Source organism: Haliaeetus albicilla, chromosome 6, assembly GCF_947461875.1.
Source record: "Haliaeetus albicilla chromosome 6, bHalAlb1.1, whole genome shotgun sequence".
Taxonomy (NCBI): Eukaryota; Metazoa; Chordata; class Aves; order Accipitriformes; family Accipitridae; genus Haliaeetus; species Haliaeetus albicilla.
In genome coordinates, this window is record NC_091488.1 from 13535968 (window position 1) to 13551072 (window position 15105).

Here is a 15105-nt window from a genome sequence, read left to right on the forward strand (position 1 = left end):
CCTCCAAAGTTAATTTAACATGATTCATGATGACAAATAAGTGAACTTAAAAACAGCTTGTATGAGAACACAAGGGCACTTTAAGGAAAAATAATTAATTACATCAATGCAGACAAGTCAGTGTGAACAAGGCTTTATTTTGAAGGAGGGAAGAGTGCATCCAGTCAGTGTTAGACATAGTAGTGATACTCCAATATAAAGTCTGCATTAGATGATGCTCAGGACAAGCCTCTCTTACATGCACTTAGGACTGAAAAAGTGCTGAGTAATCAATTTGTGGAGGTTGTAATGGATCCTAGGAATACTGAGAGATAGCAATTTTATGAACTTTGGATGTAGCCAGCTTAGAAATTATTGTATCACGTACAAGATTTCCTGTATGAATGCATTGCTGGACCTTTTAGAGAGCTGGGAGGAAGTGGTGGTCAGTGATAAGGGCAGTGGACGCACAATGAAGAAGGATGGGCAAAGCTAATAGCCTTGAAGACCTTTCTCACCCCCCAGTACATCTGAAGCAAGTAAAACATCACAGGGCTAGAAGGAATTATAGCTAAGAACACCCTACAGGCCATTACTGTGAAGTTGCTTTCTTCCTTTTTTTCTCAACTTATTTCACAGTAATTGTCCAAGTAATGATACCATCATGACAGCTAATGAGAGTTAACTTTGAATTGAATTATGTCAACTTAATTATAATCTCTTTAAGAACCCCTTTGAGAACAATGAGAATGTCTAGGTAGGGGTCTGATGTGAAATGGATAGTACAATTTAAATGAAAGCTTAATTCAAGTTAACATTTCTTTCTTTAGTGTCTCCATTTCTCAGAACAGATTGTTACTCTCTGTAATTAACTGACAAAAATAAGCAAAAAAAACCCCAACAAAAAGAAAATAATCATGGCAATGAAAGTTCAGTCTCCATGTAAGCAGGCTGCACCCCCGCCCCTCAAATTATGCTTCATTGCTGACTTGAAAGTTGTAGGTTTAGCCTATCAAATATATCTAAAAGACAGGAAATTTGCATGCACCTTGTTCCTCTTATTTCCAGAGCATGACTGGTGAAGAATGGCATTTGGCAGCACATGATGATAACAGATCTAGACCCATGACAATCTGATCCTCTGGGGAGAACTCTCTGACTTTAATATTGAGTTTCCCCTGTTCTTGTAGACTACCTGAGCATTGATGTTGAACAGACTTGCCTCCTAGTCTATGTTGCTTTGTGTGTTTAATGTTTTTAAATAACATGGGGGGCTCACATGGTAGTACACACACCCCATTGGTCTGTTTCTTTAATGGTTCATCATACTGGAATACACAGGATATTATTCTGTGAGAAAGTCAATGAAAGAAACTCCTGACCCAGGGTATTCACTGATGGCTTTTGTATATGGATTGAGCTGCAGTGAACTGTCATAGCTCTTGTTCAGTTTTCCTATACAGTTTGCTTTTAAAATTCAGTTGTGTCCTCTAGAGAAAAAAAAAAAAAAAAGTATGTTACAGCCTCTTGCAAAGAATATCTGCCTGTTTCTTATTCTATGGCAGTAAGTGTAGGTAATAGGATTCATAATTTAAACAAATAAACATGCAGAAAACTGCATTAGCATAAGAGTACACTCTTCTGTGAAGGCACCTCTTTATCTTCAATCAATGATTGGGTAATTTGAAAAAAATAGGAACACACAGTGCTAATCCAGTACTATGCCATCTAATGTAAGGCTAGTGGTTAGTCAGTAGGCATGTGGGTAGCTTCGATAACAAAGAGGTAAACCCTTGCCGCTGAATTACCCACATGCTGTGTAAAGCTCCCTTGGCTCTAAAGTGAGACATCTGTGAGATTCAGATGCCTGTTAGCATTTCAAACCTATTGCCTTCAGATGAATTTCACTAGACATCTATTTTGTTTCTAGTTTTCTTCTGTTTGTGTACCTGTTAGCAGTCTCAGAACATTATTGGAAGCTAAGCTATAAAGAAAATTGGAGTTAAGAACTTCAGTGCTGTTTTACCTTCTCTTTTTAAAGCACTCGGTACATGAAAGGAATAAGACAATCCATAGAAAGCTGTGGGTACTTTCACAAAAATAGTGCGGTATGCTTTTGTAATATGCACTTCTGAGTTATGATCTCTGATCTTACCACTGGCTTAGACTTCTGTGAGGCTTGTGTTACTTCCACACATCACTGTAAAATGGGACACACAGGATATTGAAAACCAGGAGCTACAATATAAATGCTCTTTGGAGATCTGATATCCAACCTATGACTTAAGGAAGAATTCACATTGAAATAACTGCTAAAAATAAAGGGATATCACAGAAAGTTTGCTAACCGTGGTGCCATGGCATGCTGAAGGCTTCAGCAGGATTCCCGCATTACATATGCTTTGTCCTAAAGTAACTGGCAGCAGTTGGAAATAGCTGGATATTTCGAGAAACGCTGGAGATGTGGGAAAGCCAGGAAGAAACGGATTAATAGTTAATTTTAAATGAGTTTTCAGGCTTCATGTTACTGAGGGAATTTTGCATGGAGCAAGAATTCAACTTTCTAACCACCATTGCTCAGAATGCACTGCAGCTACTAGGAACAGTCCAGATGCTTACAGATGTGTTTTGTAGATATTCACAGCTGACAGCATCTCCTGCTGCTTTTTAAAGATGGCGTGAGTACCATTAAGCATCTCCTGCAACAAAAACCTGGCACCACTGAAGACAAATAAGCCTTCTAACACTAACTTCAGTGGAGTCAGCATTTCACACCATGTCTCTGGGTAGACTGAGCATTTTTCTGTTTCAGTTTACCTTTGTTAATAAGCCCATGGGTTGTGGCAGTATAGGCCTGTGTAAATCTTTTCTAGAAGATGTGGCCTTAGGAGTGCCACAGTAGCAAACAAGGCTGTACCATGAGACTTACCCACTGACCAGTGTCTTCGTATCATTCTGGTGTACCACCTCCTCAGGGCAGCACATGCCGCAGCACCGTTCTGCGGGGGCTAAACACTGGAGCTGCCAGAAGGAGGGAGCCAGGGGTCTTCAGCCGCTGTTTAGCCAGGATGGGACATGTCGATGCTTGGCTGTTAGGAAAGTAATGTTGTCCCATTAGCTAACTGTGACTTTGTCCATTACCCTAAATCTTTAAACAGCTACTTCTTGTGTTTTCAGTTAAAATTTTGACCAGAGAAAAATCTCTCAAGAAGCTTAGTCTTCAACAACGCTTGAAGAGAACATAGGCAACACAATCCAAACTGATCATATAATCTATGAAATCTTTTTATGAATATATCAAGTCCCACTACAGCCTACTCAAGTAATTTCCCTGAACTCTTCAAGGCCTGTTCTTTTATGCGTGATTTTTTTTTTTTTTGAGATGAAATGTCCCAGTTATATTTGATGCTGGCTCTCATTTTCGTGTTTTTCTAATTGGTGTCAAATGGGTTATTAAGTATAAATTCTGATCAGTGTGCAAGACTGAAATAGATCAGGATTAAAAATACAGTATTTCGTGTATCCTTATTCAGTATGTGCCTTTGAAATATGTATTTAGAGGCCAACAAGAAGTCTATTTCTGTCAAGGGTCATACTTGAGTAGTAACATACAATGAAGCTCTAACACAACCCTAGTGTTCCTGTATATTATAAACTGAAACTGCAGGAGTGATATTTATGTTGATATATTTAGGTGGTATGAGAGCTGACACAAATTAAACTGACTTAAAAGTTTGTTCATATTTGTGGACTTCAGATAGACACTGCAATGTACTAACACGTACATACATGAAGGTTTATTTTGCTTAATACCATAGGTATTGTAACAGTGATGTATCAATAATTTAACTTTTGTAAGATACCTGTCTACTGTGCACACTTCCTGCTGGAAGCTTGGAGAGAAACATCCCTTGGACACAATTTTTATCCATAATTTCTACTATGAAACGCATAAAAATCAGTAAAGATGATCAATAACTGATTTTGCTCTTTTTCTCTACAGGGACTCTTCCAGTCCTCCATCTATCTTTCTTTTAGTTATTTGTCTTCCATATACTAAAACTATAATATTTGTCCTTGAATAAATAGCTGATATTATGAGTTAAAAGGAATTAGCTTCCTAAAAGCACAGCTGGAAGCAGATTGGTTTGGTTTTCCACATTTAACTCTGGATGTAATTTTCCTTTCCAAGGGCTATATGAATGAACACCTCATTTCAGTCTTTCATGCTCTCTTTTGCTCAGCTCCTGCCAGGATTTTGACATTCAGCGGCACAGTGACAACTCCCTGGATGAAGGACATTGTCCTCCCTTGCAAAGCCGTGGGAGACCCAGCTCCAACAGTCAAATGGATGAAGGATAGGTAACCAGCAACTAAATGTATAGCTCAAATAAAGCTCATTTGCTTAAAATCCTGAGGGCTGCAATAGGGGTGATCCTGGGTGACTGTGTCAGGAAGGAGAATGACCGTTTGCAGGGACTGCACACAGTCACGGTAGACGAGGAGTTCAGAAATTCCTTGAACTAAAACTAATTGGCTGTGGTGATTAGAAAGTATCAAAAGGGAGGAAGAGTTACGAAGAAGGGGTAAAGGTAAACATTCAAAACATAAAACTTAGGAGTCTTTTCTGGTTTAACTTCAGGCACACCAAACAGTTTTAGTCTGAGAAAACAAAATGTCTGATGCATTGAATCGTGCTGTGGAGTTCAGTGTACATGAGTTGCACATATCTTGTCTTCTGTTATTCTGTTTTGATCTTTAGTTTCACAGCTTGACAGAGTCGCTTGGAAACACACATGGACAATAATTTTCATCCAAGCAGTGATACTGCAGTGCTATGAAACCATCTTGTGCATTGATACAAATAGCTATTATTTTACAAGGATGAACTTTGTAGCCAGGAACTGCCTTTTACTCTTATTTTGGCACTTTTATGAAATAGCAGATAGTTAAGGAAGGAGTGAATTTCCATTTTCACTGAAATTGGGGCCAGGATATGTACGTTCTTTAAGCAAATGGAGTGTGTCTCCCAACAGAAAATAGTCCTTTGCTGTCTTTATTACAGAAGACACTTACCCTCCTTTTTTTCTTTCTTTCCCTTCTTAGTTGCTTCAAAAAAAAAATCCAATTCTGAGTAATTTTGATTGTAACTTCTTTAATGTATGCACTTTGTTTCCTGTGAGGTAGTAACGGGACACCCAGTCTAGTGATGATTGATGGGCGAAGAAGCATCTTCAGCAATGGCAGCTTTGTCATCCGTACTGTGAAAGCAGAAGACTCCGGATACTACAGTTGCGTGGCCAGCAACAACTGGGGATCAGATGAAATAATTTTGAATTTGCAAGTACAAGGTAAGACTATTGGATGTATCTCATTATTGTTATCACAGCTATTAACTGCTATGTGCTGGTAATGCATAGGTATGTCTGTTTGCAGGTGTACGTAAAATATTAGTATTAATGTGTATTAATAAAAATTTCATTCTTCCAAATTAATAAATAAAATATTATGCAGGTGTGGCAGGTTGACCCTGGCTGAATGTCAGGTGCCCACCAAAGCCACTCTATCACTCCCACCTCCTCAGCTGGACAGGGGAGAGAAAATATAACAAAGGGCTCGTGGGTCGAGATAAAGACGGGAGTGATCACTCACCAATTACCATCATGGGCAAAACAGACTCAACTTGGGGAAAATTAACTCAATTTATTACCAATCAACTAGAGTAGGGTAATAAGAAATAAAGCCAATTCTCAGAACACCTTACCTCCACCCCTCCCTTCTTCCCAGGCACAACCTCACTCCTGGATTCTCTACCTCTCCCCCCCAGCAGCACAGGGGGATGGGGATTGGGGGTTACGGTCAGTTCATCACACGTTGTCTCTGCCGCTTCATCCTCCTCAGGGGCAGGACTCATCACACTCTTCCCCTGCTCCAGTGTGGGGTCCCTCCCACAGGAGACAGTCCTCCACAAACTTCTCCAACGTGGGTCCTTCCCACAGGCTGCAGTTCTTCACGAACTGCTCCAGCATGGGTCCCTTCCACAGGCTGCAGTCCTTCAGGCACAGACTGCTCCAGTGTGGGTCCCCCGCGGGGTCACAAGTCCTGACCTGCTCCACCGTGGGCTCCTCTCTCCACAGATCCGCAGGTCCTGCCAGGAGCCTGCTCCAGCGCGGGCTTCCCACAGGGTCACAGCCTCCTTCAGGAACCCACCTGCTCCAGCGTGGGGTCCTCCCCGGGCTGCAGGTGGATATCTGCTCCACCATGGACCTCCCTGGGCTTCAGGGGGACAGCCTGCTTCACCGTGGCCTTCCCCACGGGCTGCAGGGGAATCTCTGCTCCAGCGCCTGGAGCATCTCCTCCCCCTCCTTCTTCACTGACCTGGGGGTCTGCAGGGTTGTTTCTCTCACATGTTCTCACTCCTCTCTCCAGCTGCCTTTTCTGTCTATCCCAGCAACTTTTTTTCCCTTCTTTAATATGTTATCCCAGAGGCGCTACCACTATCACTGATGGGCTCGGCCTTGCCCAGCGGCAGGTCCGTCTTGGAGCCGGCTGGCACTGGCTCTGTCGGATGCAGGGGAAGCTTCCAGCAGCTTCTTACAGAAGCCACCCCTGTAGCCCCCCGCCGCTACCAAAACCTTGTCACAGAAAGCCAATACAGCAGGTCATTCTGATTCAGTCATCAACATTCATGATATAGCAAATGTTTTGCTTTTGGTGGAATGATTTGCACACTTGCAGTTAAGTCTCTATGTAAGATTTTGTAGGACTGAAAACAGAGTGTTCGCATTCAGTTATCTTCTAGTCCTTCACACAGAAAATATCAGCTTATGCCTTCTCCTTACAAATATTACATGTATCACTTAAATATTCCAAAATTCAGAAAGAGCTGAAGGCCTTTACTTTAGCTTCTTGAAAGCTATCAACAGAAATTTGCCTTTGTACTGAGACCTTGGACAAAAACAACCTTATGCAAGAGCAGAATTTTATTGATGGTGAATATGAGGAAGCATTTAAAAAGAAACACCAGTACACCTTCAACTAGTGCATACTACCAGCTGCTTTTTATATGGATGTTGAAATGTATGTAATGTATCCATTATGGTGTTGATATGTATAAAAGCAATGACAATACAAGAATACACATTAACAGTAACGTGAAGCAGAGCATGTGTATTCACACACCAAGAATTCACTATGCAGATTTCCTTGCTCACTTACACTAAAGTAGATCCTAAGAGTGCTTCAACTGACTGCAGATTGTTGTACCAGAGGGAAGCAAATAACTGAGTTGGGAATATGGGCCATGCTGTGGCCAGTCACTCTTCTGTCCCTTGATACACAACCCAAACTTCTAGTGCAAACACACAAGAACACAGAAAGAGATTGTTTCAAGTGCAGCCCAACTCCCTCTGCATAAACCATTCCACTAAGCCTTGAAACAAATGCCATAGCATATATTAATTTACCTACAATCCAACAGAGCCTAAAGATGCTCTTCTGCAATGCTTGAAGCAAGACCACAACAGGAAGTAGGGAGAGAAAACACTACCAAATGGAAACCTTACATTTATATTTCACTAAGTACTTTCCTAATTTCATATCCTTGCTGTAACTAAAAGCAAATCAAAATTACTTCCTTGAGGGACAGAGAAAGACTGGCATTTAATATATGGGACCACCAGCTTTTGTAGGTAGGGTGAAGCCATGATGAAAGGTTTTACAACAAATCTTTCACAGTATAGTGTGTGCAGTCTCTCTCCATAAAATCAGCCAAATCAGTGAGAATAGTGGAACAAATCCATCTCACATAGGGAATTTTCCTTTAGAGTATAAGCTGTCTTTTTTGTTTTCTTCAGCACTGTTTAGCCCTGTGAGGGCAGTAAAATCAACTTCTCTTTGAACTGGTCCATAGCTGTAAAGCAGCAGCCTCCACTTCATATCAGCACTCATTATTTTGCAATCTGATGACTTGAACGTGAACTGCAGCAGGGAGCTTTTCCTGCAGTTTCACTCTGCAGGTAGAGCCACCCCTTAAACACAGGCAAAGCAGGCAATGTCCTCTGGCAGCAGACTGCTGGACACAGCAGAGCATTTGTGACTTCTATCCTGTCTTGCTTACGGGCTGGTGTCTGTTGAGCAGTAACTACATCAGGGAAACGGCAGCTCCTGCCAGCAGCGGTCACCAACACCACCAGCCCCTTCCCACGCTTCAGTGGCGGTGACCGGAGGAGGTGTGACTGCCCTGTCGTCTCTCCTCCCTGGCTTTCCATCCCAGCGTTGCCACTGCTTCTCAGATCCCTTCCCATGACAGATACTACCCATGCCTCACTCCTTGTTCTTGAGGCAGCAAAGCTCAATTTCGTCTACAGTTCTGAGGAGCTTGGAGACCTCTAGTAACACTGGCTCAGAAAACAATCTGTAAAATGAGCCAGACACAGTGCTACTGTGCATGACCAGAGCAGTGCAAAGGATTAGAAATAGGACCTTCCTTTTCTCCCCCTTTCAATTTCTGAACTCACAACTGCAGATGTAAAACACTTGGGTGAAGTATTAGTACATATTTACCCTTCAGGGCTCTAACAAATATTTGATTAGATCTTTGAAGTTTCAGCTGCCTTTCTTCTCTATTTTAGCAAACACTATCCTCCACAGCCTTACTGGTTTTGTGCCATGGTTCTGGTTACCTCACTTGTACAGCAGGACTAGCTAAATGGTTCAGGCAGAAGTCAAAGATGAGCTCTCCAAACTGTAACTATCATATGATCATATTGGCTCATGATAGATTTGTCAAGGGGAAAAGAAAGCTGGCTACTCTGCCACTTTCTGCCCCTGACCATTGAGTTCTGGAAACCTGGACACTACACACTGGTGTAATTTGGGGTTACTTAGGCTGAGCCTAAACTCAGTTCCCAGTCCTGTTTGCAGTCCCAGTTCCTTGTACAAATTCCGAGTCCCAGTTCTCCCTACCCTGGGCAACTTGTTGAGATATAGCATGGCTCCTTCTCTGCCCTGTCAGGCTGGATTTTCCTCTGAAGGAAACTGGACACTGGGCAGAGGATGGGAGATGAGACCTCTGTCTTACGCCTGCGCTCTGTGAGGAGCTGGTCCTGGGAACCATGCAATTCTCTTGTCCCACAGTTTAGACAGAGCCATAATGTTTATGGGGAGCAGCAAAACTGAACTGTTGCCAGGTTTGTTCAGCCTTTGCTGATAGAGTTGTGACTTCTTTATACCAATAGCCTCAGTGAATAGATGGTGTGATCTGGAAGAAGTATGTATCTGCCTCCGATCACAGATCTACCTATGCTACCTAGTTAGCACTCACAGTTACACTGGCAGAAACTCTTGTTATGCACTTTTTTTTTCTTTTTTTTACTTTTGCAATAATACCCTGCAAACACATGCATGAGTGGGGCATCATTTGCAAGTGGACATCTGTTTTCCACCACTAAAAATTTGGCTTGTCCCTAAAACAGATATGGAAAATAATGAAAAATAATGATTGGGTAGCTCATATGTCATTTAGGTCTGACAGGACAGATACAAAAATTCAGAGAAAAGCAAGGGTTAAGAACTGAAAGACACAATTGTGTTGAAAATTAAATATAAAAAATGAAATCTTGTCTGCTCTTGTCTTAACCAAGGATGTCAGCTAAACAGACACTTTGACAGAAATAATTTGCATTTTTTGCAACTCAAAACAGTGATTTGATAAACGACTGTTAGAAGGGATTAAGATCACATCTAATAATTTGAATCTATTTTCTATTTTTAACTATTTCCCATCTAGTTCCACCAGACCAGCCAAGACTCACTGTATCCAAAACTACATCTTCCTCTATCACTCTTTCCTGGATACCTGGAGACAATGGTGGCAGTTCTATCCGAGGTAATATAATTCAGGTTAATTGCAACTTCTTAGTAAATTATCATATGTTGATAGGATTAGTATATAATTATGAATGGCTACCAAAAAAAAAGAAAAACAAAGCAATCTGTATTGCTGTCAGTGCTTAATGTGCACTATCATTGTGATAACAGCTTTCAGTAAATTGCAGTTTCTTTTTGTGGTGGTTTAATCACAGATTTAATCACTCTCTTCCAGCATACCCTCAGCTGTTATGACAGTTACTTTCTCTGATTTTCCAGACATGTAATTGCTAACCATTCATTTTTGAGGGTCCAGGTTCATCATCTGGTCTTTGTTGCTGATTGAAGGGTATTTAGAAATGCCTATCCCTTTCTTTTCCCTTTGAAAATGATCATAAAAATGGTATTTAAGCTATCGTAAGGGTAGGCAAACTGTATTGCCGGGTATCTTTTAGTCACGGGAGAGCTGTATGTCTCCCTGTGCACAGGATTTTTCTAGTTTTATTAGGTCTTTAAAATGACTTGTCATATTACCTGCAGAATTTGTGGTTTGTGTCTGGCTTATCGTTGCCATCTGTGTTTTTCCTCCAGGTTATATTTTGCAGTACTCAGAAGATAACAGTGAGCAGTGGGGTAGTTTTCCCATTAGCCCTAGTGAAAGGTCCTACCGTTTAGAAACATTGAAATGTGGCACTTGGTACAAGTTTACTTTAACTGCTCAGAACGGAGTGGGGCCAGGACGCATCAGCGAGATCATTGAGGCCAAAACGCTTGGAAAAGGTATGTTGATTTCCATCCCCTTTGCTCACCTAAAGCTCTTGCATTCTGCTGTAGATCTTGGTTTGATGAGAAGACAGACTTGGATATTTTAATATTACTGGCTTTGGAAACATTTCCAGATGTGTCCATGCTGTGACAGAAGAAGCTGTCGCTGCGGGACTTGAAGCCATACTGGCTGATATTCTATCCTTATTTCTCTAATAATTTTTTTCTAAGATGGGTTGGCAGATATTTGGGAAAGGAGTGTCTCCACTGTCATAGGCTATAGCAATTCCAACTACTGCTATTGCCATAAGGAAATTTTTTCTTCTCTTCTTGAAAAAATTCAGGGGTTTATTTGTCTGGATGTTGAAGGAAGAGGGGGGAGTATATTTATTTGTGGAGGAAATAGAGCCAATGTCTTATTTCTGCTCCAAGCTGGTATTGCAGAAGCCATGCAAGCAGCACCCTTTGGAACAGGATAAGTGTTAGAAACAAAGCAAAAGTTTGCATAAAGCTCTGCACATCAAAACAGCCAAAATTTGTGGAATTCTTAGCTAACTCAGCAATGTGTCCTGCTTGCTGAGGGTAGTTCCACCTTGCACATATGTGTCAGAATTATGAGGAAATTTGGCAACAGACCCACTTAAAGATGCAGTTTAGGAAGTTTTACCGCTAAGTCAACAAAGCGCAGTAGTTTTGCATAATGGTCTGAAGATCACCTCATCTTGCAGCTCTTCACCGGTTGTAAGAAATACTCTCATTTGGGAGCATTTTCATAATGAAGATAGTTTACTCTGATAGGTATGTCTGCCCTTCTCTATGCTCTTCATCACACCTGTGCTGTTGCAGATCTCCCAAGCATCACAGCAAGGTGGACATTTCATTTGACACTCAGTGGCATAGGGAAGACCTTGTATGCAGTAGATGTGAATGGTTTGACTTGCTGAAGCCCAGGGGAGACTGCAGGTCAGCTGCATACATGCTGAGATTATTGGTGGCCAGGGAGAATGGTCTGCTGACCTTAAAGAAAGGGACATTTAAAGAAGTAGAAGTTGAGCATTCTTATTTTCATTGCATAAAAGTAAGGTTTGCATATGCTTCAAATAATGTCTAAATGGATCATGAGAAAGCAGATCTCTCAACCTCTTGAGTTTCTCTGGGACTTGATATATATGCCTGGAAACTACCTGTGTTACATTTACAGAGTGAATCAGGTACAGTGTGAGTTAGAATGCTGAGATCATTCTTAGTCATGTAAGAGCTCCAGAAGCATTTCTGTCCAAAGCTATGAACAGAGCCAGTTGAAATAGTTCATAACACATGTCAGGAATCACCACTTTTGTTTAGATTCCTGTAGAATTTAGAAAAGAGAGTACATTTCGGTACATCTCATCAAAGCACAAGAATGGCAAAAAGACCCCCATAGGATAAGTTATGCTTTATTATATAGCATATATGTATGCTATATAATATAGATATATAGATATCTACTATATAGAATAAAACAGCACATTAGAGATTATTTTCATCACATTAGATTCCTATAGTAAAAATACTGGTTTTGGTAAGCGGTTAGCAATAATACTTTTAAGTACACTACAGCAGTATTTAATATAAATAACATTTGTTGATGACCTGTCTTGTCCACCTACTCTCATTATTTCAATTCTAAGATGCCATTTTTACTGTCATTACTCCTGTATTATGTATTACTGTCAAAAAAACTTTAATGTCTGTATCAACAGAAACCAACATTTGATCCCAAATCAGGACAAGTAAATAGAAATGTCAGCCTCTTTCTGAATGGAAACTTCTTAACTCAAAAATACAAAATTCAAAGTATATATTATTTTCAAATGTTTCATGTGCAATGTCAACATATTAATATTTTTTAAAAATTTATGTTTACTTGCAAGTTCTTCAAAATTGTAATTTTCTGCAAATGAAAGCCTCTGTACTCTCAAAAAAATTGTGTTCAATTTCACTTCAAAAGAAGACTAGAGCACCAGTGGACAATCTTCAAGTGTATTTGTCTTTTATAGTATTTCTATGTAGTGTTCTGAACCCTTTTTTTTGTCTTAGAAGTGAGCAGGGGCATTTACTGATATGAAGTGTCTGCACTAGATTTACAAGCTGGGTCACGCCAGTCCATGCAAACTGTCAAGTCAGGTCTATGCAGAGATGTATGGATATTTTTTTCACATATAGATTTGAAAATACAGGTTTGTGATTCTGGCACAAAGTATGAAAAAACATTTAAGGCACCAGAGGAAAAGAAGTTGAGTGTATAGATATTAAGTTTAAGATGATGTTAAGACTGTCCTAGAAATTATTCTCTTAATTTTATATTTTTGAGAGTCCTGTATCTGTAATACTTAAGCATTTTGCTTGAACTATATCATTGCTTCTAGAGCCACAGTTTTCAAAGGAACAAGAGCTCTTTGCTAGTATCAACACCACGAGAGTGAGGCTGAACCTGATAGGCTGGAATGATGGTGGCTGCCCCATCACCTCCTTCACCCTGGAGTACCGGCCATTTGGGACAACAGTCTGGACAACCGCTCAGCGGACATCCCTGTCAAAGTCCTACATACTGTACGACCTGCAGGAGGCAACCTGGTATGAACTGCAAATGAGAGTGTGCAACAGTGCTGGCTGTGCAGAGAAACAAGCCAAATTTGCAACACTCAATTACGATGGCAGTAAGTATATCTTTTTATTTATATCTGAGATACTGTTTTTACTCTAGTTTCTTGGGTGATTTTTTTTGCTTGTCTTTCTTTTTCTCCCCCATAAAACCCTTTTTGAACCTGCTAGCCATGCTGACAGAAGGATAACAGTCTCAAAGACATAAAATGCCTACTGATTTCATGACAATAGGCTGCCAGCAGAAAAGAAGAATTGTTTATTTGGCCTCACTGAGGAAAAGCTCCAGCACCAAAGTCAATCAACCATGAGACATGTAACAATAGGACACTAGGTGTCATTAGTTCCAGCGGTCTCAGAAGCACTTGCTAGTATTTCATGCATCTCTTCCATGAAATTTTTGTCTCCCATACAATTGGTTCCTGCAGCCATTCACAGCACCGACTGGCCTCATTGCTATTCCATGCAATGTCCTTGTGACACAGCTCAAAACCCATTAAGGGACACAACGGAGCAGCTAACTAGCTTGTCGTCCAGGAAAGCCTCCGGACAACACCCTCCAAGGGCAAAGCAATGACAATGCTATTATCCCTACTTACAGACAGGGGACAGTGAAACTAATGGCCGTGACAGATGGCTCTGTCATGCCCAGCAGCAGGGCACGGGGGATGAAGGAATTGTTGCGTCTTGCCCTTCTACCAGGGGTTAGCGCCCACCCTGCAAAAGCCAGAACAAGAAGGCAAGAGGAAACATGCCAATTTGTCAGTCGCTCCAGCTCGTATCCTGGCATGTTTATTGAAAGTGGTGGTGGCACATGTGTGCTTTTGCTGGCTTTATAGTGGGAAATGGATGTATTTCTGGCGAAAAGGCAGTACAGATGGCTCCAGATGGCAATCTCTTGAATTGCTCTAGCGTGAATTGCCAAAGCTTTTCTGGAGACACTCAGTGTAAAATGTTGTTGTGTTGCCAGGGATATTGTGCTGTATCGTGCAACCACTTGGCAACATCTGTACTGTAAATTAAACAACAGGATTAGTGAGCAAGTTAAAACAAGAACTGGTAATTGTCCAGCGACAGCACCAATTTGCTAATTGTTCATAACTCTGTGTTGGTAACACATCTCCCTGCCACAGTTTTGTCCTACAGAAGCCAGCAGTCTCCAAGACAATACCCATGTATGGTTCAGGGAAGAGCAAGAAACAGGGACCATTCCCAGTAAGAAGTGTGGGATATGAATCAGGCAGGGTTTAAACCTCAGCATCTTCCACATCCTCTCATGCTATCCCAGTTTTTGCGCTAGGTACTCATCAGTTCTTGCAGATAATTAACAACACATGCCCTCACAGCTCACCCTTTTGCAAAAAGCACATCCTTTCATCTTTTTCTGTGAAAATATAATTTTGGTAAGCTGCCACACAGGCCTCATGTTATTTCAGACAGTCTAAAAAATTAAGAGAAAGATTTTGTCTCAGCACTTTAGAGGCCTACAGGAAACCAAGATCCAAGCAGTTATTATACAAATGCTGCCAGGTCTTGCCAGGTAGACTTAGGACCTGTTTTACTGAGCAGTATAAAAGTTGTCAATAATAACTGTTTCAAGTATTATGAGTTAATTTCTTGCCACTCTACTTAGCCTATCCTCTTTTCTTTCCAGTACCTTGCTACAGGCAGCATCCAACTTTCAGTGATCATTTTTTACATCCACAGTTATTGATACATATATATGACTGGGGCAAACAGTCTTAAGCCATACCTGAAAATGAGATTATATGAAAATGCAGGTCCAGAGCCTGAAACTCGCACTGACAGCAGTGAAATCAAATGTATTCTTATGATGAACTGGTTTGA

General features: G+C 40.9%; 1 protein-coding gene across 2 annotated transcripts in view; it reads left to right on the top strand.

The window, feature by feature from the left end:
- DSCAM (DS cell adhesion molecule) overlaps window positions 1–15105 on the top strand; it is a 471653-nt gene that overhangs the window by 409405 nt on the left and 47143 nt on the right. Inside the window, exons 22-26 of one of the 2 annotated variants that reach the window (XM_069785096.1) lie at window positions 4224–4341; window positions 5167–5330; window positions 9770–9868; window positions 10441–10629; window positions 13023–13313. In XM_069785096.1, coding sequence (XP_069641197.1) covers window positions 4224–4341; window positions 5167–5330; window positions 9770–9868; window positions 10441–10629; window positions 13023–13313 — 861 coding nt within the window. Of the gene's footprint in view, window positions 1–4223; window positions 4342–5162; window positions 5331–9769; window positions 9869–10440; window positions 10630–13022; window positions 13314–15105 lie in introns of those variants that run through there. The other variant, XM_069785097.1, reaches the window with a different exon arrangement.